Source organism: Cladophialophora immunda, assembly GCF_000835495.1.
Source record: "Cladophialophora immunda strain CBS 83496 unplaced genomic scaffold supercont1.4, whole genome shotgun sequence".
Taxonomy (NCBI): Eukaryota; Fungi; Ascomycota; class Eurotiomycetes; order Chaetothyriales; family Herpotrichiellaceae; genus Cladophialophora; species Cladophialophora immunda.
The window spans coordinates 3,875,296-3,900,489 of record NW_015622544.1 but is presented as its reverse complement, the minus strand read 5'-3'; the positions used below and the strand labels follow the sequence as shown (position 1 = coordinate 3,900,489).

The following is a 25,194-nucleotide window of genomic DNA, read 5'->3' as shown; positions in this document are numbered from 1 at the left end:
GTGTTCTGTGTCAGTTGTGCTAAAACGGACATGTAATGCGCAACCCACCAGTTTGCATGACAGTCGTATTCAGGCGTTCCAGGTTCTTGTCGCCGGTGGACAGGAAAAGAGCTCGGATACATAAGAGAAGCTGAAGCTGAAGCAACGGCCAGAGCCATTACGGACAGGAAAAGGTAACGCATGGTGTTGATCAAGGTGTAACAGACCAGGCTGAAGATGCAAAGTCTGGAAATCGAAGGCACAAGTCTGGGCGAGGAGGCCACAAAGAGAGGGAGAGGCCTATTCCATATAGACATAGAGCTCCAGTAAAATGATGTACCATTGCCGACATAGCGTCCTATCTTCTCATTTCCAGGCCGAGCTGGAGGCGCTCCAAGCGAGGTCCCATCCCACCATGCTATGGGGAAACCTTCGCATTCAAAGCGGATGTCGCGAGAAATACGACCACCCGCTCATGACACGGCCAGAGGAAAGCAGTCGACCGGTTGGCTCTGCGTCAATGCTTGGCTGCACCATTTGGTTCTGTTTCCTGAGCCGCGCAGCCGGTAGACCGAATGCCCAGCACAAGCCAAGCACGCCGTCGATCTTGGACTGAGCAATTTATCTTATCTGATCGAGATGATTGCCGGTCTGACAGTCGATGGCTTTTTTTTTTAAAGCGCAAAAAGAGCTCAATATTTTGTCTGACAAGGCCCGATATCGGCATCTATCTTGTCTGATTAGATGGCGGCTCGGCTTGGGTGTGGCGATGGGCTCCTTGTATGGCCATTGTTGTACGCTTCGTCGGATTCCTCGCTTCGTATGCAGAGGGAGTGTTTCGAGGGGACTCCACCTGCTTCTGTCTGTCTCTCCATCCAGCAGACTAAATGGTCTCGCAGCTTGGAGCGCTTGGGAAAGTGCCCGGCCAAGCGCTCGTTGGTTTCTCTTGTGACTTGCACAGCTTGCACTATATCTTCCCACCGATCTTCCCTATTCCTCGCCGATGGTGGTGTGATTAAGGTGCAGTGCATTTTGTCTTGTCTTCGGAAGCCAGTTTTGGTCTCAGAGGAAAACCGACACATAACTCTGTCCTTAAGGGTATGAAACTTTGGCTCGCAGCGTTCTGAGATAAATAACATGTACTTCGTCTCGTCCGTTCTGATCTGGTGCTGCGCTCTTGTGGCGGAATACGCCCTTGCCCAAGAGCATGGAGAGGAATACGAGAAGACAATGGGTCCAGTCGCCTTCCTGTGGCCACCTGATCGTGAATGGGGTGCTGCTCAGGATAATACAGCGCCCTGCGGTTCGGCCGCATCGGTTACGAACAGAACCGAGTTTCCTCTGCGTAAGTCAGTGTCAAGTCCAGAGTATGCATGCTAATTTGCACCAGTCAACGGTCAAATCGCGCTTGTCGCTCAAGACGAGTCCTGGTCCATCCAAGTAGCGATCTCTCATAAAAACGGTGGGTGAAGTGGTGACGCGCCGAATACTTCTTAGATCCTAGCTGACGAACCAGCTAGATCCGACGTCCAACGATGACTTCGAGATCGTGATAGCCGCCACCAGAATCCCAGAACTCAATGAGGGGCATCAGTGCTACCCACTTCCCAACCCGTCAGCAGACATTGAGGCTCTCTCAAACGCAACATTGCAAATCCGTTATACTTCGGACTTTGAAGACGACCGAAATGAGACGTACTATGCATGCGCTGATGTTACTTACGTGCCGACCAGTCAATTTACCTACCAAGTGCCATGCTTCAATGCCACTGTCGATGATTTCAACCTTACCGACTCTGACCCTGACTCCAGTTCTTCGGCTTCGGCAGCTGGAGCAACTGCAACTTCGGGAGTCACGGAAGGCACGGAATCATCGTCTTCAGGTCTGTCAGGAGGCGCTATTGCCGGTATTGTGGTCGGCACCGTGGTGGGAGTTGCTGCCTTCCTCGGTGTAATCTTTCTCATGTGGCGTCGGAGCCAGCAGAAGCGTCGACTTCGTCAACAGGAAGCTTCTGTCAGGAATGTGAAATGGGAAGACCATCAAGGGAGCGGACCAGCGTCGCAGGCTTCAGATCGTGACATTGCGCTCAGGAATCTTTAGTCGGATGAGACTGTGCGGGAATTTGGAGCATAGCTTCCAAACAAGGGGAGTCCAGGTGGGATTGATCTCCGCCTATGATTGATGGAAAGGCTGAACTCGATTCATAGCCATTCAACGTTGATAACGCTTCACTTTGTCGCAACGATCGATGAATCAGCATCTTCTAGCTACTCCGTACACCCATGTCTTGTATAACGTGGGATTTGTATTCAGCGGCTCAGTTTTCAAGGATGTGTCGTACCGCCTTGACCGAGTAGTTTGTTGCAACCCTGGCAGGAAGGTCTGGCGAGCGCCTGAGACCCACTGTACAGGTAGAGGAGATTCCATATGTAGGTTAGCGTTCTTGCCATTGAGGCAAAGTCCATCTCCAAGTCCAGCGGGAATTTGACCTGCAACTTCAAGTTAAGTTGACTATAGTGAATCAATCAGTTAGACGATTGATCAGTTGAGCGTACGTTGTAGTGCTGCTGCTTGCACGGAAGTCGAATGAACAAGCTACGCACGAACACCAAAACATGTGGGGCTTTTCACGATACTTGACGAGATCAGCCCGGACTGCCCGATTCGCTTGGTGACTATGATGCCGATGTGGCCAATAGACGGCGGGAACCGAATGTGGTTTTGGCCACGATGAGAAGGTCTGTCAGGGCCTGAAGCCCACTAGCCCTCGCCGATGGAGCACCAAGGACCTTGATCATGCAGGAGAGCAGAGGAGCCATCGCCCAGATCAGACTCTTTGGCGTGTTTGTCGCTTCACATTGCAGACATAGAGCCACTATACATAACGCTTCGTTCTCCCAAAGGGCGTGCCGGTTGTTGACCAGAGATATACATGGCCCCAGGACCCAATGGTGCCACTTTGCTGGAGATAGCACCCAAACATGCCTCAGTCTCGACCGCAACCCTCAACCATCCTCATTGTTGGGGGAGGCGCTCTGGGCGTCAGCACCGCCATATCCCTTCTGCAACGCCCGAAATACTCCAACACAGCCATCGCGATTGTGGACGCTTCTCCCAAATTTCCCAACCGATCTGCCGCATCCTGGGACACAAGCCGAATCTTGCGCGCCGACTATGCAGAAAAAGCATACACGAAACTCGTGTCTCAAGCCTGGAAATACTGGAACGATGTGAGCAGCGATGCATGGGGCGGTGCAGGTCGATACCATGATGCACCGCTCCTGCTTACGTCGCAGCCAGGAGTTGATGGCCACGTTGATGGGTACCTGGAAGAAAGCCTGGCCAACGTCAAGGACCTGGCCCGCTCTGGCGACTACGACTTCTCCTTGAACGACATCAAGGAGCTTCCGAATAAGGAGGCAATCAAAGGTGCGTCAGGTTTCCCCGGCACCAGCGGAGATTTTGGTTATATGAACGACAAATGTGGCTGGGTCAACGCTGAGGCGGTTGTCAAGTACCTCTACGAGAAGCTGGAACAGGTCTGGCGAGACCGCGTTGAGGTCAAACCCGCCTCAAAGGTCCGTCAACTACTTTACGAGGGCCATGGATCACCACTTCGCTGTTCAGGCGTGGAGATCGAAGGTGGCACTCACCTTTATGCGGACCTCACCATTCTGGCAGCAGGAGCATGGACTCCATCGCTGATTGATTTCCACGGTCGCGCAGTGGCCACGGGACAGGTTTTGTCATACATCACTCTGACGGAAGCCGAACAACAAACGTTGAGTCCGATGCCTATATACTTCAACATGAGTCGCGGCATGTTCATGGTTCCTGCGCACAATGGCGAGCTGAAATGGGGCCGCCATGGATACGGATATCAAAATCCCACATCGATGCACCTGGAGGGGAAAGACGTACTGGTCAGCGTTCCACGACCCGACTTACCTATCCCTGCGGAAGCGGAAACAGCCTGCAAAGAATTTCTGCTCGAACTATTCCCACATTGGAAGGATAAGCAAGTCACAAAGACGAGGCTTTGTTGGTATTGCGACACGTATGTTTCTGAAACCTTCACGGCGCTTTCCACTGGGGCGAGACGAGCTGACTGTCGTGATTAGACCGACAGGAGACTTTCTGATCGATTATCACCCTCACTACCAGGATCTGTTTCTCGTGACCGGCGACAGTGGCCATGGTTTTAAAGTCCTGCCCGTCATTGGAGACAAGGTCGTGGATGCAATTGACGGCGAACTCGATCAAGAACTACAGCGGTTATGGCGATGGAGAGAAGCGGCTCCTGGGCCGTGGAGTGGTACAGATGATGGCACGCGAGGTGGAAGACGAGGCATGATCTTGAACGACGAGATTGAAGCTGGAACATGACGAGGCGGAGAAAACTCTGGGCTGCAATATTATCGCCTGTATAGTTATTCGTATAAGATGTCCCGAGACAACGTCTAACTCGGTCCATCTTCTCTTAATGCCCACTCTGCAATCCCTCGCGCATGCACCGTGGTTGTCTCGAACGTGGGCGCCGTCAAGTCTTCGGGTCCGAAGACGAGTCGGAGCTCAGTACATCCCAACACGATGCAATCGACCTTGTGGTTCTTCAGCAGCCACTCGTAAGCCGCGTGCCATCTGGCCTTGACGGGCTCTGGAATCTCAGGCTTGCTCATGTCTTGGAAGATCATACGGTCGGCATCGGCGCGGAACTCTCTGTCGGGCACTACGACCTCCAACCCAAACCGCCGGAGCCGACGGACGTAGAATTCCTCCTCCATGACCGCCCGCGTCGCGAGCAATCCGACCGTCTTGAAGCCCTGGTCCACGATCCTCCGGGCCGTGAAGTCAACAATGTGCAGCACGGGCAGCCCCGTTACCTGCTCCAGCTTTTCAGCGGCCTTGTGGGCCACGTTGGCGCAGAGAACCAAGGCCTGGGCGTTGGCTGCTCGGAGCTCGACGCCGCATCGGCAGAGGAGCTGGGCCATGCCGGCGTCGTCCTTTGCGCCGACCATCGAGGCGAGTTCTGCGTAATCGATGGACCTGATGAGCAGATTGGCGGAGTGTATGCCTCCACGTTGGGCGTTGACATGCTTGTTGATTTCCTCGTAGTAGATGGCCGTGGTCTGCCACGAGAACCCGCCGATCAGGCCGACAGTCCTCGTCATTTGGGGCGTCAAAGCCAGGTCATGAGGGAGCGGATCTGTGAATACTTGAATGTGAGTCCGCCACAGAGTATCAGGGAAGCGAATCAAGGAGAGGGAAGAAAACGCCGGAGTCGAAACGCCTCGACAGTGCAAGACAGACCTAGTACCGGTAAGTGGGTGAGATGAAGGGAAAGCACTTTGCAAGAAGTTCGTGGTTGTATTCTGATCAGTCTCTGAAAATCAGGAAGCAGTGAAGATACCAGTATGCAAGGACAGGCCTCTCTACGACCTTCCATCCGCATCTGATTCCTGTCGATTCCTACGTACATGCGAAGGAGCCACAGGGCGATGTCTCGAGTGACGAGCGCTACATTGTGGCATCAGTTTTCATTGGGTAAAGCATATTCAGCCCGGGGTGGCCAATAGATGTGATTCTCGAGGCCAAGGGTGCTCGTTCGCAATACAACCTCGACAGTTGATCCCCACCACAAGCCCACCTCTCTTTCACTAGATCCGGAAGAGCGACTGGGTGGCCACCGTGGAAGCCGATGCTGTTATGATCTCGCACTAGTGGAATTACGTGCGATGGACGCCATGGTCTCGGTCTCACCAGTCCTGAACAGGTACGCCGACCATCTTAGAACGTACCGCGGACGACCATTTGCAGCGCTAGAGAATGGGAGAGCCCGTAAATCTAACCCTGTATCTCGCCCCAGGGGTAATCTTGATGCCCGGTGCTTCTCAGGGCGGATGATTTCCAAGCACCCGGGCGTACAGTGGCACCAGAGAGAATCAGCTGAATGGCATGGAATAGAAGTTATCCGGCGTAGCCAATAAGTGACACCGGTCTCAGTTGAAAGGCTTTCGAACCGATGTCTATATAAGCTGAAGGGTATCTCTGTGGGCTGTTCTCTGACACATCAAGCTGGTCTGCTCTAAGAGTATCGCAAAATAGCAAAACGGGATGGCCAACACGGACCTGGAAATCATCTTCACAGAAGAGGGTGTTCACCGTATGTTCCCCTCATCACTGATTCTGTTTCTCGCTGACAACCCTCCACCAGCAATTGGCCCATATGTAGGACTTCTTTTTGCTCGCGGCGTGCGGTGTTTAGGCAGTATCTAATTCAGACTCGATTGCCGCAGTCTCAAGCCATCAAAGCCGCCGGCTTTGTCTTCCTCGCAGGTCAAGTCCCAACCGATAGACAAGCGAAGGTTGTCCCAGGTACCATCTCGGAGAAGGCGCACAGAATGTGCCAAAACACCAAGCTTGTTCTCGAGGCCGCTGGGTCAAGTTTGGAGAAGGTGGTGAAAGTGACGGTAAGCACCAGCCGATTCCTCCTCTCAGGGTCCTTTATTTCCTGGTTAGCCCACGTAGTGTGTCCTCAATTGTCATTCTCTTCGACGGTAGCCACTGACGGCAACGTCAGATTTATTTTGAGGATCTCAACGATTTCCAGGCAGTCAACGAGGTCTTTGGCCAGTATTTTGTTTCCAAGCCAGCTCGCACCTCAGTTCAGGTTACCAAACTCCCTGTCGGATGTCCGCTGGAAATGGATGTCACAGCACTGGCATAGACACGGTTCTGGTAGGCTGTCTCCGGGCTTCGGATGTGACTGTCAAGATAAAGTCGAGAAAATCGAAAGTGACGGACAGAGGCGCCGCTATGAAAGTTCCAAGCTTGCGTGCTCCTCCCATTTATCATTGTCTTTGCTCGTGTCTCTTTGGTAATGCCATCTCAATGTTCACACTGAAGCATGTGCGTAAAGGCTGCGGGGTTGCAAGTGCTAGTAGACTTCGGCTTCGATTGAGACCTGGGAAGAAATACATAGTGGGTCTTTCCGATTTTTTTACATTCTCAGTGGAATGAACGTTGTCTGGATCTCCGAACTGGGCCCGAACGGTGAGCGCACGTACTGCATAACAATCTGGTCATTTTCTTGTTGCAGGTCTGCAGACACTTTTCGTATGCGCCGGTGTTCAGGGACATGCAAGGAATCTCCGGCAGCCTCTAGACCACGCTCCTCAATTTCAACAATACGTTGTGCACAAAGTCCCGAATATCGATCCGGCCATATACCATGGTAGAAGGGAGAGAGTAGCATGAAGTCAACTGCTTTTCGACGAATCTGCGGATGCCGACAGCGAGATGCGACAAAAAACATGGGCGGGGTGATTCCGAGATCGAAACTGAACAATAGGCTATACTGGTGCTGCGTGGCGTTCCAGTGCTGGAGGAGCTCGTCGAATAGGCTGGTGATCATTTCAAATAGGTGCGTATACTCGTCAAAAGCTGCTTCGGAGGTTGTTGCGTACGTGCCGATTATGATGGTAGACATGTGATAATAGAGCGATAATAACTTGTGGACGCATATTTGAGGTAGTGAGCTTTGACTGCGTGGCAAGCACGTGTCCGTGGCCTGTTTCCAGCATCTCAAAGTCGCTGCGAGATCGTGTTTTGGTATCTCGCCTCCTGTAGTTAAAGAATTATCCATCGCCGAGAGAATATAATTCATTACACAATCAAAGCCTCTGCGTGCATTGTCCAGCGATGAATACGACGAAGGGATAGCTGGCCGAGGTATGCAGGGACGATTTCCGATATCCCTCAATGCATGTCGAAGATCCATACATAACGCGAACTGAACACGTAGCCGTTGTAGGATGGGCGTTATTCTCTCATTCATCAATTCCGCGGTTGGCTTGGAGAAGCTCCGAAGTTTGGTATAGGAGTCGGTTTGCAGTCTCCACGAAGAGATAAGCTTGGTGCCTGCGCTTAGATGGAGGACGCATGCTGCATCGTTGATGCGAAATTGTTCGAGACACACGAATAGGATGCAAAGGACCATGACTACGTCAGGTCGAGAAGACATCGCCAAAGGCTCCGTTCGTAGGCACCGAATTGCATTATTGTAATGCTTGAGAGCCACCAGCTGCGTAGCATGGTGGAAGTGCTCTCGAGGCTTGCGAGTCAGAACAAACCCATCGACAGGTTCGAGACTTTCGTGGAGTGACGCAAGGGCAACGAGGGCATGTTTGATGGCTGGTTCGGTGTGGCCGAGCCGCAGGAGAACGGGAATCCAGTCGTTTGCGTCCTCTTGGCCAAAAATTTTGTGTGCTGTTCTCGTCTGAAAGAAAAGAATCGCTCGTCTCTCCTCATCATTCAGTACCTGAGATGCAGAAGAAAGGGAAGCCGGTGCCGCCACATATCCGCCGCATATTCGCTTTGAGGATAGACACTGTTGACAGGATGGTTTTTTCTCGTCACACTTAATGTGCCTGCTGCATTGTGAGTAGACCAGTGACTATATCCAGTTGCAGTATTGAGTACCTGGACCTAGAGAGGCCTACATCAGCCCAAGTAAAACATCATTTGCCATTGGCACTTACTTGCAAGTGAGACAACCAGTGCGGGTTCTAGGCGTTGACCGAGATACCGCTTTGCCCGCCATCATTCCAGCAAGCGCCTAGTTGGAAAATTTCTCAAGCATTGATCTTCATGCCTGCAGCGTCTGATTGTTGTTCGATGGGACATCGTGCGACCGAGATGTCTATTGCCGTGGATTGACAGTTGCTCCGGTTTGATTTTCAAAGCGGAGTTGCAGCAAAAGTATGGCCAACTGACCCGCAGTGACGAGCTGGTGCGTGTCAATTGGTCGGCCTCGTCCAATAGCGATACAGCCAATCAAGGGAGTGTCAGTGGAACTGCACTTGTTTAATACTTCGGGACAGTTGAGAACACTTAGAACCATGCAAATTGACAGCTCAAATTACTCATTGAGTCGACGTTGTTAACAGCCATAACTACTTCTAAAGGCCCGAGGAAGAGCACTAGTCTGGTCGGTAGACAGGAAAACGAGCTGATCTGCTTGACCCATCTATATGCTGAACTTTGTGCAGACTAGCGGTATCAGAGGTCTCACGGTCCCAGGGACTTGTTATTCCTACACAAGAGGAGGTCAAGTTTCTCGAGAGATCCCACCCTAGGGTAAATTCACGGCCATGATTTTGACAATGGCATTCAACCCAGCAGAGTCTTGTGACACAACTCGATAACCTCAATCAACCGTCCTCCACATGGTGACATTGGCCAGCCAAAGTAGACAAGGCACACCGAAGTGTCAGCCAAGACTGATGAGTAACGATAGGCAGTCCGGCTAGCCGATCGTTAGACGCCTGAATAAGAAAAGTTAAGATGATAGCATCATGGCACAAGATGAAAAGATAATCGAGGATTGGGTGCAGGACACGGGGCGAGCTAGGGGTTATATATATATACATTATATATGCCCCGAACTGTGCTTTGTCCCTTACCATTTTCGTTCAGGAAAGGGAGTGAGGCCGCTTTACTCGGGCACGTGACGGATGCCCGGCCGAGCACGGGAGAGCGTCGCAGGAGCCACGGCAGAGTAAGGGGGAACGCGCCCGAGCACTAGACGAGCCGTAGGGAGCTTGTCTGATACCCATTCTCAGAAGCCAGTTCGGGCTCAGGGGCCCCCTTTAGGCCTCGACTATAAGCCTACACCACTATACTCAGCGGCGAATCTTGACCTCTCTAAAGTCCATTTCCGTTTCTTAAACCTGAGCATCTCGCTATTTGACCCGTATCGTGACTGAGCCATTCTGAGCTATGGCTGTGCAATCCTGAAGTCGGCTTACCTAGTACTGAAGCACTATGAGCATAACCCTGAGTCTTTAAAGGTTCCCATATATTTAGAACTTATAGAATTCTTTATTCTCTATTATAATAGGAAAGGTTTGGAGAGGACCTGAGATACAAGGCGAGCGAGTAAGGTGATTAGTCAACTTTTAGCTATATATTATACAGATAGACGTTACTACTCTCTAATTAGTCAGTTCGAGGGTACCGCTTTAGCTTAGTAGTCTTTTCTTTTATTATTCGCCTAGGTAGATAGAAAAATAAGAACATAATTAATTAACTACTTTATAAGATGTAAACATACCTATTACCTACCGCCGTATGAGTTGGCGCCTATGGCTAGAAGCCTCGCCCTAGTTCACTATTATCGAGTATTCTTCGCCTAAACTTTTCCTTATATTATCTTATCTTACTAGCTCTAGAATTAACTTTACTTTAATCCTTTAACGGTTATCTTTAATAGTATATCGAGTTCTTTAAATACTTTAGTAGCTTCTATCTTCTATCTATGTAGACGAGCTTTCTTAGAAGAACTTCCTATTTATCCGTCTAGAAATAGTTAATATAACGCTATAAGCGATCTAGCCGTAAACTTACCGTTACTAAAGTTTTCTATTATATTTCGAGTACGCTTTTTAGTCGTATTTATTCGCACCTTTTTCGAAGGCTTTAAATTATCCTTGTGAGGGCTCCCTAGGGGCCACCGGTAGATATAGCGATACAGGCTGCGAGCCAACTGATACATGGTAGCTATAGGAGGTGTAAAACACAGATTATCCAGGTTCTTGGGAGAGTCAACCCCTTAGGTTGCTCCCAGCCTGCGATTAGTAGGAATAGGGCGTGCGCTCTTGGCACTTCCCAGGATGGCTTAGCGGCTCCAAGGGAAGGCTATGGCCGGCCGTGACAATCCTCGCCTAGAGCGAAGTTAATTTTGAGAATATTGGTCTACCGAACTATCTATACCTTTACTATCGGTATTATTTCTTCGTATACGTTTCTTACTAATAGCTATATCTAGGAGCAGGGAAAGTACATTCCGTTCAGAGTGATTGTGGAGGTGACATAGTATAAGGCCACGCACAATCGAGTACCGTGTACAGAGGTAGTAGTCTTTTGCTTCTTGATCTTATCACAATACTGTAGCAGTAGTAGCTGTTCTCCTCTTGACTAGCACCATGTTCAGGGGCCTGTTGTTCTAGAAGAAGTCGGCGAAAGCTGGCTCATTGTTGATCTTCGCTCGATGCTTTTGCAACCTTCCCAGGAGGCTAATTTCACGCCATGAATCAAAGGCTGCAATACTCAGAGGCGTGTCGCCGTCGTCATCTTCAATATCCAGGTCCGCGCCCGCCTGCAAAAGGAGTTCTGTTAACTCCAACGACCCCAACTGGACTGCGTAAAAAATCGGTGTACGACCCTTATTGTCTCTTAGGTTGACATCCACTCTCGGACTTGCCAAAAGCTGACGAGCTATTGCAGCGTGGCTCGAAATACAAGTTTTCGCCAAGGGAGATCTTCCCAAAATGTCTTTGATGTCGGGATCAACGCCAGTAGCCAATGCGTCCGATGCTAATGTCGTGTCTCCGGTCCTGGCTGCTCGATGCAGATGGAAAATAGAGAGAATTTGAGGAGGGAGGGCCTCGGTGTCGCAATTTTCCCGTAGAGCAACGAGATTGGCCTCGACACCGCTCGTTGCGGCCGCTTTCGCGATTATTAATTGCGAATTTCGGGCCCTAGGGCGGAAATTCTTTGCCAGAAGTTGTACCAGCTCTGGATCACCATCAAAATCTCCGAGCACTTGGACAAATAGCATCTCTGGTACCGTTTTGGCATCAAGCTTCGGTTGTCTTAGCAGCAGCTTCACCATCGGTGGGTTGAGAGGATCCACTGCTGCCTGGAGTACCTCTTCTGTGATACGGCTAGGAGGGTCTGAACGATCGAGCAGTATTTGCATCACTTGCGGGCTCGCAATGCTTGCGGCTATCTTCAGCAAGCTTTCGGTTACAGAGCCGCTCCATTCTTTTTGGCCAAGCAGCCACCTGATCTTCTTGTCGTCATGGAAGAGTCTTCGACGAGCAGACTCGAATGCCCGTTCCTTCTCGAAGAAAAGTGGCCGAGGAGGTGAATAAAGCATCTCTTCGGTGAAAGGGACAGCTGGCCCACATCGATCCAGCAATCGTCTCATTGTTTTCTCGTTGATTCGATCATTCTGGACAGCTGACGCCAATATGCTTTTGCTAATGCGGACTTCCGAGTCAGATTTTTCAGTAAGCCACTCTATCATTTCCAAGCCTTCTTCTTCCCCGGCTGCCCCAAGGGCAGAAATGAGGAAATCCTCAGACATGCTGAGGCGTAGTTTTCGTCGGTATTTGATCAGCAACATCAACTCTCCTTTTTGAATTGCTAGCTGAAGTGTAACCTCAGTGACGGCAATCCTCGCGTCTTCGGTGGCAGGTACGATTGCTAGCAGCCGTTCCCCATTGGAGTTTTCCAGAGCTGCCTGAAAGACAGCGTCCGTAAAACTGATGGATGGGCCGTTTGGCGTCAGTATCAATTCCCAGATCGAATCAAGTTCGTATTTCCCTCGAAAAGCTCGTAAGATATCTTCGCTGATATGAATAGATGACGCTTTCCTTTTCAGCAGATGTTCGATCGAGTTGTTGCCGAAGGAGTACGACAAGGCGGCGGCCTTCACCACCATTTCAGGGACCGAAACGTTTGAACTCCAGTGGTTCAGAATCAAATTCAACAAAGGAACAAGACCATTGGGGAACTTGAGGTTTGTGTATCCTGCCGCCGTTTCCAGCAGCGTTGTCATGCTTTCGACCCTTAGCTCGTTCCGGTCCAGCATCGTCTCAAGTCTCCGAAGCAGAACATCAAGGATTTCTTCACGGGCGACGTTATCCATGGTTGCTTCGAAAACTGTTTTATTTAATATCAGTCCTGCTTCCGCATCCAAAAACACTGCCAAGACTGGGCGGATGTTCTCGCGCAACTCCCGAAAGACGTGCGAAATATTCAGGATCTCGGTCGTGAAATCGTAGTGCGGCATCAGAAATTTGACAACATCGAGGCTCCCCGAAACGGCGGCTGCACCCAGCGCGTTTCTGAATCTCCCTTCAGATTTTGACAGTTGGGTACCATCACGGAAAAGATGTTCCACAGTAGCTCTCAGGCCTAACAAGGCCGCCGTGTAGAGAGGCTGGGGAAAATCTTTGGCAGTGCGACTGGTTTTCTCAAAAGTCCGGTTGTATCGAGTTTCTGGATCATGAATACCAAGCCACTGCTGGTATGGTCCATCTGCGGAAGAAGTGAAAAGGAGATTTATCTGACTCTGTATCTCCATCATATCTGGAGAATCATCTGTCTCACGGACATGCGAAGGCCAAAATTCTGCTGCGTACTTCGAGAGGTGTTTGCCAAAGCGCGAGGACTCGCCTTGCACAGTAGCCCACTGGTCTCTGCCGAGGAGCGCCGAAAGGCTCATGGAAGCAATTTTGGCGTTGGCAAGATGGCCAGAAAAATTGAACCACTCAAGTGCCTTATCCTCTAGATGTCGGCAGACAAGAAATTCCTTGACTGAGAAGTGACCAAGTTTTACAACTTCGCCCGAGTAAGTGTCAATGATAGTCACCAGGAGGCTGGTACAAATGCGCAAGACATCTTCCGAGAACCTGAATCCTGCGACTGCAGCTACCTCGTTCAGTGTCAACTCGCGAGCACTAAATGCAAGCCACATAAGGATTTTTTGAACAGATTCTCTGTCATCTTCCTCTATGCGTTCTAGGGCTGCCGCATAAGTCTCTTCTAAAGTTCGCGGAACAGTCTTCAAGGCAGACCAGATTCGGTCCTCTGTCGTGCATAACAGCAAACGTCGGATTTGTAAATCAGCCCACCGAAATCGCCTATTCACCATCAGATTTCATAGTGGTTCTCATTAGAGGAGCTTACGTTTCGTCGCTTAATAAGAGCTCGTTCTCCATAAGAGACACGGCTCTAGGTCCCCATCTTGCCAGTGTTTGGTTTGAGAGAGCAATTCTGACGTGCTTGGTGATATCGCTCTTCATCCGCTGGCCAATGTCCATATATCTGGGAGTCGCTTTCCGCATTGCGTCGCGAATATCAGGCTCAGCACGACTAGTCGCGAGAATGCACAAATTTTCGAACTTTGATTGGGCGAAATGCGAGATGAAATCCAGTAAATGCGTCCTCTCACTCTGAGGACATTCATCCAGAGCGTCTAAAACAACAAATATCTTCTGCTTAAAATCTTGAATCACTTTATCAAGCGCAGCAACGAGCTCTGATAATGAAGGCTGGCTTCCGCGTAGTTTGTGCCGGAGCCACAAGTCGAGAATCGCTGATGAAAGCGGAGTTGAACTCAGTTGCCGAAGGAGACATCGGATCATCTGGGAAAGGTCATGAGTGGCGGTGTTACTGAATTGGAAGTACCAGTAGGCTACTATCTTGGTGTCATCGAGGGCGCATATCCTTTTGAGGTCATTGACGATCGCAGACCTAGGCGACATGGTAAGAGAACCAGCCCAATTATCAAAGTAGATATGTCCACTTACGTTAATACAGATTTCCCACATCCGGCTGTGACAGTTAACGAGGGTCCATTATGAACACTGACAAACTTACCGGGTCCATAGAGCCAGAGTAGACCCCTGTGAGAGTCACGCCAGGCAATATAGTTTTGGTCTACAAACAACCACTCTCCTGTCCCGGCAGTTCGAGAAGTGTAGACGGTGTTTTGAGCCGCGGAGAAGTTGATATCAGAAAGCCACTCGAGAGCCTTTTCGTCTCTCTCATCTGGAAATGTTTAGTTAATGAGCAGCCAGGGCGTTATCGCGCTCACCTTGCCGAAGACTTTCGGCTGTGGCCATCGCTCGTGTCAAGGTTGGGATGACATCATTCATAATATGATTGATTGTTTTTGCTTCCTTGATCTCGGCCGGTCTCACATGCCTCAAAAGCTCCTTCGCAACCGCGGCGGCGGCAGCTGCAGCGTATGGCTGCCATTTTTTGTTCTTGTGCGAGTCAGCATAATCGCATATACCACGGACAACGGTGCAGGGAAAAGTGTTCATTAGTCCTGCTGCTTCCATTTCGAAACAAAGAATGATCCCGAGCTCCTGACTAAGTTGATCCCTCGTCACGCCATTCTTCATAACCTGATTTCCGGACGCTATGGTTCCGTAGTGAATGACGACATTGGTATTATTGCGTTCTTCGCGTTCGATGAGCCCAGCCTTGCAGTTTTTGCATGTCGGTCCACCAACATGGATAGAATCTGGCTCATACAAGCTGTCTTCCACATTTGCAGGAAATGCAAACTTGGGGAACTCAGTCCCAATTTGCTTCAAATATTCCGGAACCTTGAGCCGATCTTTAAAAGAATCAGCTTCCATGGCGGTCGTTGCTGTAAGAAGTACCCGAGGCGGCGAGTTCATAGCACCAGTCCGCACAACTTGGTTCCCGGTTGTTGTTTTGCCCATGTCGTACTGAACCACACCATTGAATTTTCCGAACGGTCGACTCACAACTACATCCCCCAAACGAATATCATGCTCATTACTTGGGACACCGGCTCCAATGCCGACCATCAGGCCAAACCTTAACATTCGGAAGGTGGATTTCATTGCAACTGCGACGTGGGCTGCTGAAACCAAACCGATTCGACCAGACTCTAGGCAGGCGATGACAACATTATGCCCAGCCATCCTACCAAATGCATAAAAGTTATCGTCATCCGAGTCTAACATTGCGTTGTCATGCTCCTCGTCGAACATGGCGGCCGATGCGGCTAGCTCCACTGCCAAAGCACAAATCCAGCCGACCACATAGTCTTTGGCGGTATAACGTGAGCGCTCAGCCATAGTAGCCGCGCTTGCGACACACTTCTCTGAGTACAAGATCTAATGATCGTTTTGAGGACGTGTAGATGAGTTTTGGGATCGAAGTAAGCAGCATAGCAAGGCTGAAAAGAGTGGACGGGAGTCCCCAAAGGTACCAAGCATTATCTGCTGGATCATCAAAGATTCACGAAGACATGTATACCAGGGTACCTGCTAAACATATTCAAAGTAAACACAGAAATTGACGAACCCTTTATAATACTTAAGGTAGGTTTGTGAGAAGAAGGATGCTGCCGAGACGTTTGCAATTTTTGAAACCGCGGGTAAATTGGTTGCGAGCACTGGTATCTTGGGAGGGTACTAATCCAACGTACAGATACGGTGGCGCAGCTGAGGTGCCCAGCATGGGGTGTCTGCAACTAGTCAATGACGCCATTGGGAACCAATCAAAAGGCAATCGACCCAGTTACCGGTTCTACAGCCTGCTTCAGGGGCGTACAGAGCCGTGAGAAAGTAGAAGGGAGTAGAGGAGGAGAACGAAAGAGTGGAAGAGAGTAGACGAGGGAGCGATTCGACTAAATAGTCGTTAGCGGGAGAGTAAAGCGGCGGGGGATAAGTCAGCGAAATGACCCTTGGCGACGACTGCTCGGGGATTATATATATCCCGCGCTAACGACTATTTACTCGACTCGCTCCCTTGTCCGCTCTCTTCCACTCCCTTCCTCTCTTTCTGGCTCCCCATCCACTCTCTTCCGCTCCCCTTCGCTGCGGCCTACTCTTGCTGCGCTCCGTCGCCTCCTCCCTATGCCTCACGCGCTGGCGAGGCTCCCGTTTTGGCTCCAGTATTACTCGCGCCCACGTTGTAGGCACCCAGCCTTGTAACAACTTTACCCGGCAGCATTAATGAGGGCGCGTCTCGGCCCTGATGAGAGGTGGGATCCCTGAGAGGATGCCCTGCTACTATACGTTGCTAGACGGGGTCAACTAGACCCCCCGGTTCTGTAGGACGATACTTCTCTTCCTCTTCCTCTTTTTCTTTTTCTTTTTCTTTTTCTTTTTCTTTTTCTTTTTCTTTTTCTTTTTCTTTTTCTTTTTCTTCTTACTATCCTCTCTTCCTCTCCCTCTCTGTCAGGGACAAGGACCGAGGGAAGGCTCTAAGGGGCTTTAGAGGGCTTCAAACGTATGCAAAAGGCTTAAAAGTCCTGATATTACTATCTTAATACACTATAGATGTGAGGGTTTGGGCAAAGAGTAACAAAGAGGAGAAATCTGGAGGAAAGGGAAGAAGGAGACGAGCGGCTCAGTCTCCTCCTTATATCGTGCGTCTCCCATCCGTCAAGGGCTCTTTGTTTGTCCCAGCGCCCGCCGTAAGGGAGATTACGGTGACCTACTTGGCAAAATCAGGGGGCTGGATAGTTGTCCTCTCGGAAGTATCGAAAGCGCACCCTGCAGTCGGAGGAGCGGGGCTTGATTTGCTTGTCAATGTGCTGACGTGTTGTAGCGTCGGCTCGATCTCGAGCTAGAAACCACCGAAGCTGGCAACAAACAGATGCAACTCATCTCGGAGAGACGAATCGAAACACAAGTCAACAGATCGTGCTCGCTAGGGAGACATCCGAACTGGCCAGCCAACAACTTGCCCTGAACAGAGAGACCCATGAAGCAGTCCGGCAACAGCTCTTGCTCATCCAACAAACCAACGAGAATAGTGCACAACAAATTTCCCTCGCCTGAGAGATGTCGGAAAGAGCCTTGAAGCAGCTTGAGCTCAATGAGAAAACCAAGGAGGCACTAACGAAGCAACTCCAATTGCAGACGGACACGAATCAGGCTATCCAGGAGCAGCTTCAGCTGATTCGCAACACTTTCAACCAAACACAACATCAACAAGGCCTTGTCGAACGAGCGGGCCAGAAAACCAAGGTCCTCTCGTGGATAATGATGGTAAGGAGGTCATGGCTAGCCTCACCGGAACCGTCGCTGACGCCTTTCGTCTATTCTAGATTCTCGTTTCGCCACTCGCCTTTGGCTGCTAGTATGTTCTCAATGCAGGAGAACGTGATCGCTTTCCTTCGTCCTACCATTAGAGGATTCCTGGGTTTGGCGTTGACTTTCATCCTCTTACAAGTCGCTGTCCACACCACTCTCTTCGGAAATTTGGAAAATGATGGTTGCCTTTGTTCGAAGCAAAGCACAACTCCTCGTGGACATATTGTCATCCACTCCTTGACAGCAGCTGATGCACTTCGCGACCTCTAGTCTGCTGAATCGTTCTCGAGGTCGTCCAACAAGCAGCACGTTTGTCACTCCCTTGCTGAAAATTCTCTCTCTGAGGCGGGATTGGCACAGATTTGAGGTTTTGCATCTTCCAGCAAACTCGAGATTGGACACACTCGGAGGGATTTGGAAACCTTGACAAATTGGCTTCTCACGGAACTGGACTGCAACTAATGCTAGACGTCAACATGCCATGTTCGCGACGTGGCCGCCCGTTTGAACTCCGGTTACTGTGACTGGACTGCCCGGCGCATCATGTTTGCAGTCGCACTGTTCATCAAATCAATCCCTTACGTGTCGCACAACACCTGGTCAACGAAGAAAGCTGTACGAGAGAAAGGGCACTGGAAGCGCTATGACACCGCAAGACAACGCTCAGTGACTAGCAAGGATAGTATTGGAGTTTTCGAACTTAAGATAGTTGTTTGGCTTCGGACCGATGCGCCATAGCGGGCCAAGAGGTCACTCTAATTTAGGTCCAGCACACCGCTTCGAAAAATAAAGCAATCTGTTCACATCTCTCAACTGATATATCTTTACTGCCGACACAAGGATAGATATCTGAAATCCATGTGAAAGGTGGCCGTCGAGCTTTCTTGTAGAGCTGTAGTATACATACCTGCAATCACTCGTTTAGTGGTTTGTTGCTCGTGGTTTGTTGCCCGTGGTTTGTTGCTCGTTCATCTGGTTATGTCCCAACAGCGGTCGTGGGATCTTGGCGCCGAGAATCATCTGATGCTGCGCCTGATGGCCTATATCTTTGAGAATGGTGGGTGCTCGTGCCAAATCGGCGCCACGAAAAGAATTGACCTGACAAACATTACAGCCACCGTCCAAACCCAAGCCGAAAAAACCCAGTGCCATCTTCGTCTATACCTGCTGTCGGTGCCGGCAGTCCCCGATCAACATCCAGAAGCAAAACTGCCCTCACTGTAATCATGCGAGATGCAGCACGTGTCAGTGCAAGAAGGTGGTCCAACCCAAGGGTTAGGGACGAAATCGAGATCCGCAATGAGACGAACAAGTACCCACCTATACAAGAACCTGCCCCTGCGCGGAAAGGACCAACTGGACAAGACCCGGTGCGTTCCCAAAATGTCCAGCTGGTCTCTTCCGCGCAGGGGCACGTTCTCGTGCATGTGAGTGCTTGCGCGAGGATCGGACAACGCTGCTCCGGAACTGTTGACAACCCAAAGCTCGGTGGAGACCACTTTCTTCCTGGACGCAAGAGTATGCGCATGGCGATATCATGCTCGACAGTGTCTCATTCCCGAACTTCGACTGAACTTTTGGCTCCCAGCACAAGCATTTTCGGATTTTCTCCCACATTACTTCGAGACGTCTTTCCTGTTCACTCTCGGGTCTGCGCGGTCTTTTTCAGCGAGCAAGACGTTGGTGATTGTTTCGATTGGGTTGCTTTGGCGTTTGGTGGAAGACGGCCTCGTTCAAAATTTCGAATTGGCGTCAACGTTCAGGGCTTTATCTCTCGCGTCTGCAATCGTGGGGCCAACTGGTTCTGGCATGCCTAAAAGGGCGCATCTTTCAAGCTCGGTCAGTCTGTACAGAGGGTGTTAAGGCCTTTCTCAGCCGTGGTATTATCGATGACAGCAGTCAGTCGACAGTTGGATCGACAGCCTCGGGAATTTGGGCGTGGGCTTAATCCGCCACAAGTTGTCGTCCATCTTGGTTCAAGGGCCGCACTCTGAGCCGGCTTGGGGAAATGCGGTTGGGGGAGATACGCAGCAGGAGGATTGTACGGGGTGTCATTTGTGCATTGTGACTAGATTGTCAAGACAGAGTGCGAAAAGTTGGAGGCCAAAGAGCCGATGGAATTGCAGGTCGAGGATGGCCGAAATTGCATAGGGCAGAAATCCGGGCGCCTGGGTGGGTGGAGCCACATCGCCTCGGGCCGTTCGGGTCGCAAAGCAGCTCCCTAGCGGCGTTGAGTGTTAGCTGCAAATTTGGATCTGGGTCATCTGGTCGCAATGGACAGAGACTCTATCGTCAACTTCTAATAAATTTTCCTTGACAGCGTATTCAAGCGCCATGAAAGACAGTCTGATTTCTTGGCCTCGTTTCCAGATCTTCAAGTGGGCAACCTCTAACCTTCACATTCTTCACAAGAACAACGAAAACATGTCCCACGAGGAACTGGGGCTGCAGCAGTGAGACTCTGCCTGCCAGCGAACTCCGTACAGCCTGTCAATCTGATAGCCCCGTCCTAACGCTTTGGGCTTTCCAAAAGCCCACGTTGGGCGCCAGAGGGCAACCGAGATCTTGCATGGTTGGCACCAAGCGATCCTCCAGGTGCGAAGCGCAAGTGCTCGTTGCATCACCAACCTTTCATACCTCACCGCCTAGCATTCAGATGCCAGCTAATAGGCTAACTGACGATTGACTGCTGCAGCCCAAGCGTCCTACCCAGTCGCTCAAGCTAACCTCGTGACAGCCTGGAGCGCGATCAAAATGCTCTCGGTGGTAGACGGTTGCCTTTTACCTTGCTAACGTTTTGCTGCGCTGGCAACGTCTCAGGATAACCTCTCGACGAAGAAACCCTTTCCGGCCTGCTGGCACTCGTTGACAAGCACTGGGCGCCCTGTCGCAACAAGATGAAGCTGAACTATGGTCTCTGTTGCTACTTTAGCCCGGCTAGCCGCCTGGGACAGAGGTGGCGCAGCTTTGTATTGCTATAGGAAGCTTTGGAAGGAAGACCCTCAGTGCGCTATCGTCACCCATTATGAGATACGTGCTCTCACACTCCTCACACTGGCGAGATACCCGTTGGTATGCGAGCTATCCTCCACCAAATTGCCGTCGCGGTTGTGCATCTCGTCGGTCTATATCGCCATCATGGCCAAAAAGGTCGGCTTTCGGAGGTCTAGGAAGTATGGAAAGAGAATTGTCCAACAAGGGAATGGGTCAAGGGGGTCTTGGCCACCTGCGGCCTTTTCCGACGATGGCTGGGCCGACGCCTCCCAAAAACACCATGATGTCAATCTCAATGTCGAAAATACCTCCTTCCTTGACGCACTCGTGTCGGCGGGGCTCTCATTGGAGGAGGGCACTGAAGTGCGAGTGTTCATGTGCGGGGACAACCCATCACCAAGTTGTCGCGAGCAAGCTAACAGACTACAGGAATTCTGTGATGGTATCAATCTTGCATCACTTGAAGGAAACGGAGATATTGGTGCTTGGCTGGATGAACGACGGCTCGAGGGCGATGTGATTCACATAAGAAGCCGTGGGAAGGCTTTGACAGTATTCGATCTTTATCTGGAGCTTGCAAAACCCGTGAGTCGATGAAAGCCATTAAATCCCAGGATTCGTAAATATGAGAGTCGACTAATGGTTGTTCCCTAGCGCTTTCCATCAGCCCTATCAACCGCCTGCGATCCAGCAGACGACTGCAAGACGCCAGAAGCATGCGTATCATGGACAGGGGCAAGTGATTGTCTCTCAAGCACTTCATTGTCTCCGGCAACTATTGATGCAGATCGCCGCCTGGTGTACGTTCAACCTCAATACCAACTCTCCGGCCTCAGCCCTACTCACTGACTGTGCACTAGGTTTATCCCGAACTTGGACGGTTCAGGCATCTACGCCCTGGCTCGAACTGCTTCCCCACACCAAGCTACTGCACTTCGCGGAGCCATATATCGCTATTTCAATCGGCAGGCATTCATTCAGGTCACTCCTATGGTCCTGCTCACCGTTACTGGCTCTTATGGTGTGTCACTAACGTAACGGAGCTATAGACTACCGACTTGGCAAATTTTCAGCTCGAATTCCATCTACCTTACTACGTCTGGAAAACCTCCGCACCACGACAAGAAGACCCCCGTCATCACCTTGATGGAACACCACTTCGCCAAACTCTGGATGTGTCCTTCACTCGTTGGGGCAAGTCCGACAATGCCGAATTTCTCTATGAAGCTCAGGTCTCATGCGTCGTTGCAGGCTTGGATGTCAAGCGGTGGACTGCACACTGCTTCACCGACGCGTACTTCATCGGCGATGATGAAAACATCGGCGATGACATTCTTCAAGATCAAGAAGACGGCGAGATCAACGGGGGAGCTTGCATGGACCCTCTGATAGGAATAGCAGATGCAGATGCTCCGATCCAGGATCCGCGGGAATACTATCTGAGAGTGTTTGGTGCCAGGCTTGCCCAGGTTACGGGTGAGTGGAAACTAGCAGTGGAGAAGATGGAAAATAGTGTCGACAAGCACAACCAGGTATGTTTCCACTGCCTCGTTGCCACTAGCTTTCAGGGGGGACTCGGCAATCCCGTGGTGGCGCAAAGGCTTCTGTGGCGCCAGCTTTTCAAAGTCCCAGACGAGAGCGTGCCATGATCTTGCTGTCAATATCTTGGAAAGGAGCTGACGATGAATGGCTAGCGCCGTTGCTACCCCGTTTCCGAAAGCGCCTTTGTCGAATCCAGCCGCGAAGCAAAGGAAGACTTCCAGACACTTAAGCGATCGGTCAATGACGTGAACCGTGTCATGCACCTCTCGGCGCAATTTGCCAACAGGCTGAACCAGACCCTTTTCGAGGTGGAGAGGGTCCTGGCTGATGATGCCCACTCTCGCGTCTTCTCTGGGCTGCCACTGTGTTGGCCACTGTTTATGGCCATGAAAGGCGAACTTCACGAGCTGCAGAGACTTCAGAAGGCTCTTGAGAAAGTAGAAAAAGCCCTCAAAACAATCGCGGAGACGGTCAGTCAACCGACAAATCTTCGGCACGTTACTGACTGCTGCCAAAGCTCAACAGCAGGCTCGCGCTTGAGACCACGCAACTCGGTCACGACAGTCTCAAGCTCACGCTTGAGACTATGCAAATCGCGCATGAGAACAACAGACTGACGCTTCGGGCCATGCAAATCGGACATGACAACAAATTTCTCTCACTCATTATGATGGTAAGTTTTCCTTATATCACAGCGACATCGATTTAACCAGCTCCGTTTTCGCCAGCTATATATATCACCCTTTGCATTAGCTGCAAATTTCTTCTCGATGGATGGCAAGGTCATGCCCTTTCTGCCGCCGAATCCCAAGTCATTTCTCGGTGTTCTCCTCTTTTTCGCCGTCATGGGCGCTCTCCCTCTCTTGGTCACCTTGTTCTCAAACCGGGTGCTGAAGTGGCGTGGGAGGATTCCCTCAACAGTACCTCTGGATGGACTACATCTCGACTTGGGACGACGCCGCCCTCCGACCACAGACGAAGAGAATAGGCCAGGCTAGAGCCATACCGCTTTGTCCGACATGTTGTTACCTTCTTCGACGGATCTCCTTCAAGATATTAGCAAGGACTCAGGCCACACGATCGCCCTTGCCGAGTCGGAAGGGTGTTGGATGCCAGAGATTTGGTCTACGTTTCAAGAAACATCTCAGAGGCAATACGAGTCATGTTTACTGCAGCAATTGAAATATGTTGGCCCCAAGCTTGAAACCCGAGCAACTTGCTCCGTGGTGCTACCAAGTTGACTTCAAATCGGGATATCCAAGGAAGGGCTGCTTCCGTTTCAACCACTCCAACACTGATGTTACACATGCTACCAGGATCGACGTATGGATATCTTAATTGCAAACCACGTCGTCCGCGAAGCCAGCGAAGCGGCCTAGGTTCTTGGGATTCGAGCTTCAGACGGAATCCGATTGGCACCTCGCCTCCCTCAGTGCCCAGTTGACGGGTCACCGTGAGGGATCGGATATGGAGTGATGGTTGCCATCGAGTAGTGCTCGAGTTTAAGGGCTACTACGTTGCCCGCTCATGATCGAAAGTCACTTTCGAAGTCACTCTCTTCTACCTCCCTTGGGCCCCCGTCCTATTCAATTGCTCATTGTATCTACTGTATCCGTGACAGTCGCTTGAACTCCTTTTCCAGCCAGACTAGCACACCCGTTTCTTGCGGCTGATTCAATCACCATGACGCCTCGCCTACTTCATGGCCGGTCTTACGCCAGCAGAGGATGATTCCACAGCTCGGGAGAAGTAAAGTAGCAAGTAGACGCTTAGGCATCAGGCAGCGCTTCCCTTTGGCTCGCCCAGTGGCTCCCACGACGCTCTTCCGTGCTCGGCCGGGCCTCCTCGATGCTCCGTCACATGCCCGATTAAAGCGGCCTCGCTCCCTTTGCTGAACGAAAATGGTAAGGAAGGCACAGTTCAGGGTGTATATAATATATATGGTGAACCCAATCACATAACAGGTAGGGCCCCCCCACCCCCCGAGGCAAAAGATTTCGGCAGAGTGGACACATATTGCACATACAAGCAAGCAGCAGGAATCGCGAGCGCTCCGCATAAGGAATTTTAGGTAGCAGTATGGGGGCAGGAATCGACTAGGTTCGCTGAGGCCTTCGATGAGCGTGGTTGAGCGCCTCCCTGAGCCGAGGGTAAGGGGCCTAATCTGGCTCCCTTGGTCTGACTACCCAGGTACCCAGCTTTAAGCCCTTAACCCCATTGACCCCTTATTCATTTCAGCCAGGCCTGCTGCCTCGCAACATCTCCAGCCTACAAGTACAGCGAAGGCTGAGCCTGGTGCTAGTCAGACCTCGTATTCACCTAATGGGGTTGTCGTGCTTGCCGACGAGGCGCACCTTGCGATCACGCCGATATCTAGTCCTGATGATCTGTGCCTCAAGGTTGGGTTTGAGGAAATCGATCAACGTCGGTTATATACCACCTTGTACCACCTTGCGCAGACGAATCTGCGGTGTTGAGATTCATTTGGAAACTGTTCTGCACGGTGCACTAATCTACGAGAAGCGTACACTACTCGAGGACAGGGAGCGATCAACACCTTGCCATACTTAAGATTTTGATTGTGAAAACATCCATTGCTTGAACCTATACCTAGGTACTTGGACTTTGTCCTGGTTCCCCTTGGACACAATCCAACGTCGGTGCGCGATATCCAACTAGAACGAACGCCATTGCTTCCAAGCCCAACTCTTTCGCCCGGTCAAGCGCCGTCATTCCATCGACATCAGTAGCGGTAATACGAGCACCGCGTTGAAGCAGATACTGCACCATTGCGATATCCCCTTCCATAGCTGCATGGTGGAGTACAGTTGCTTTCTTGTCACCATAGTGAGCGTTAATATCAACCCCTCGGGCAAGAAGAAGGTCAAGGACTGCTGCTGTCCCAAGCCCGTGGGTGGCTGCCTCGTGCAATACCGTGATCCCGTCTTCATTAACTGCTTCCACATCGGCTCCGGCTTCGATGAGCAGGTAAGCCATTTCCACATCACCCTCCCGTGCTGC

General features: G+C 50.9%; 5 protein-coding genes across 6 annotated transcripts; 4 read left to right on the top strand and 1 right to left on the bottom strand.

The window, feature by feature from the left end:
• The first annotated feature begins 808 nt into the window (after window positions 1–808).
• Window positions 809–2,603, top strand: PV07_07703. 2 transcript variants are annotated; one of them, XM_016394809.1, is made up of 4 exons: window positions 809–1,324; window positions 1,370–1,441; window positions 1,500–2,135; window positions 2,188–2,603. In XM_016394809.1, exons 1-3 carry the CDS (start codon window positions 1,117–1,119, stop codon window positions 2,078–2,080), a joined length of 861 nt encoding a protein of 286 aa, XP_016248228.1. In that variant the 5' UTR covers window positions 809–1,116; the 3' UTR covers window positions 2,081–2,135; window positions 2,188–2,603. The 2 variants fall into 2 exon arrangements, with proteins under 2 accessions (XP_016248228.1, XP_016248227.1); XM_016394808.1 differs by having other exon boundaries at window positions 1,500–2,603.
• A 358-nt stretch (window positions 2,604–2,961) lies between these two features.
• On the top strand, window positions 2,962–4,366 carry PV07_07702 (uncharacterized protein; the record flags this gene model as incomplete). The annotated part of the gene is made up of 2 exons (XM_016394807.1): window positions 2,962–4,037; window positions 4,102–4,366. The coding sequence occupies 2 exons, from the start codon at window positions 2,962–2,964 to the stop codon at window positions 4,364–4,366; spliced, it is 1,341 nt and encodes a 446-aa protein (XP_016248226.1).
• Window positions 4,367–10,985: 6,619 nt separating this feature from the next.
• PV07_07701 (uncharacterized protein) lies at window positions 10,986–15,669 on the bottom strand (the record flags this gene model as incomplete). The annotated part of the gene is made up of 5 exons (XM_016394806.1): window positions 10,986–13,692; window positions 13,739–14,305; window positions 14,362–14,386; window positions 14,432–14,602; window positions 14,649–15,669. The coding sequence occupies 5 exons, from the start codon at window positions 15,667–15,669 to the stop codon at window positions 10,986–10,988; spliced, it is 4,491 nt and encodes a 1,496-aa protein (XP_016248225.1).
• Window positions 15,670–18,451: 2,782 nt separating this feature from the next.
• PV07_07700 (uncharacterized protein) lies at window positions 18,452–20,726 on the top strand. Its single transcript, XM_016394805.1, has 2 exons — window positions 18,452–18,694; window positions 18,752–20,726. The coding sequence occupies exon 2, from the start codon at window positions 18,864–18,866 to the stop codon at window positions 19,452–19,454; it is 591 nt and encodes a 196-aa protein (XP_016248224.1). The 5' UTR covers window positions 18,452–18,694; window positions 18,752–18,863; the 3' UTR covers window positions 19,455–20,726.
• A 49-nt stretch (window positions 20,727–20,775) lies between these two features.
• Window positions 20,776–23,397, top strand: PV07_07699 (uncharacterized protein; the record flags this gene model as incomplete). Its single annotated transcript, XM_016394804.1, has 7 exons — window positions 20,776–21,216; window positions 21,286–21,431; window positions 21,492–21,624; window positions 21,681–22,163; window positions 22,326–22,643; window positions 22,691–22,846; window positions 22,902–23,397. 7 exons carry the CDS (start codon window positions 20,776–20,778, stop codon window positions 23,169–23,171), a joined length of 1,947 nt encoding a protein of 648 aa, XP_016248223.1. The 3' UTR covers window positions 23,172–23,397.
• Window positions 23,398–25,194: the final 1,797 nt, after the last annotated feature.

Coding starts and splice junctions, on each gene's coding strand:
- PV07_07703 (XM_016394809.1), top strand. CDS start 1,117: ATGTACTTCGTCTCGTCCGTTCTGATCTGGTGCTGCGCTCTTGTGGCG. Junction 1,325..1,369: donor CAGAACCGAGTTTCCTCTGC/GTAAGTCAGTGT, acceptor AATTTGCACCAG/TCAACGGTCAAATCGCGCTT. Junction 1,442..1,499: donor AGCGATCTCTCATAAAAACG/GTGGGTGAAGTG, acceptor CGAACCAGCTAG/ATCCGACGTCCAACGATGAC.
- PV07_07700 (XM_016394805.1), top strand. CDS start 18,864: ATGCGAGATGCAGCACGTGTCAGTGCAAGAAGGTGGTCCAACCCAAGG.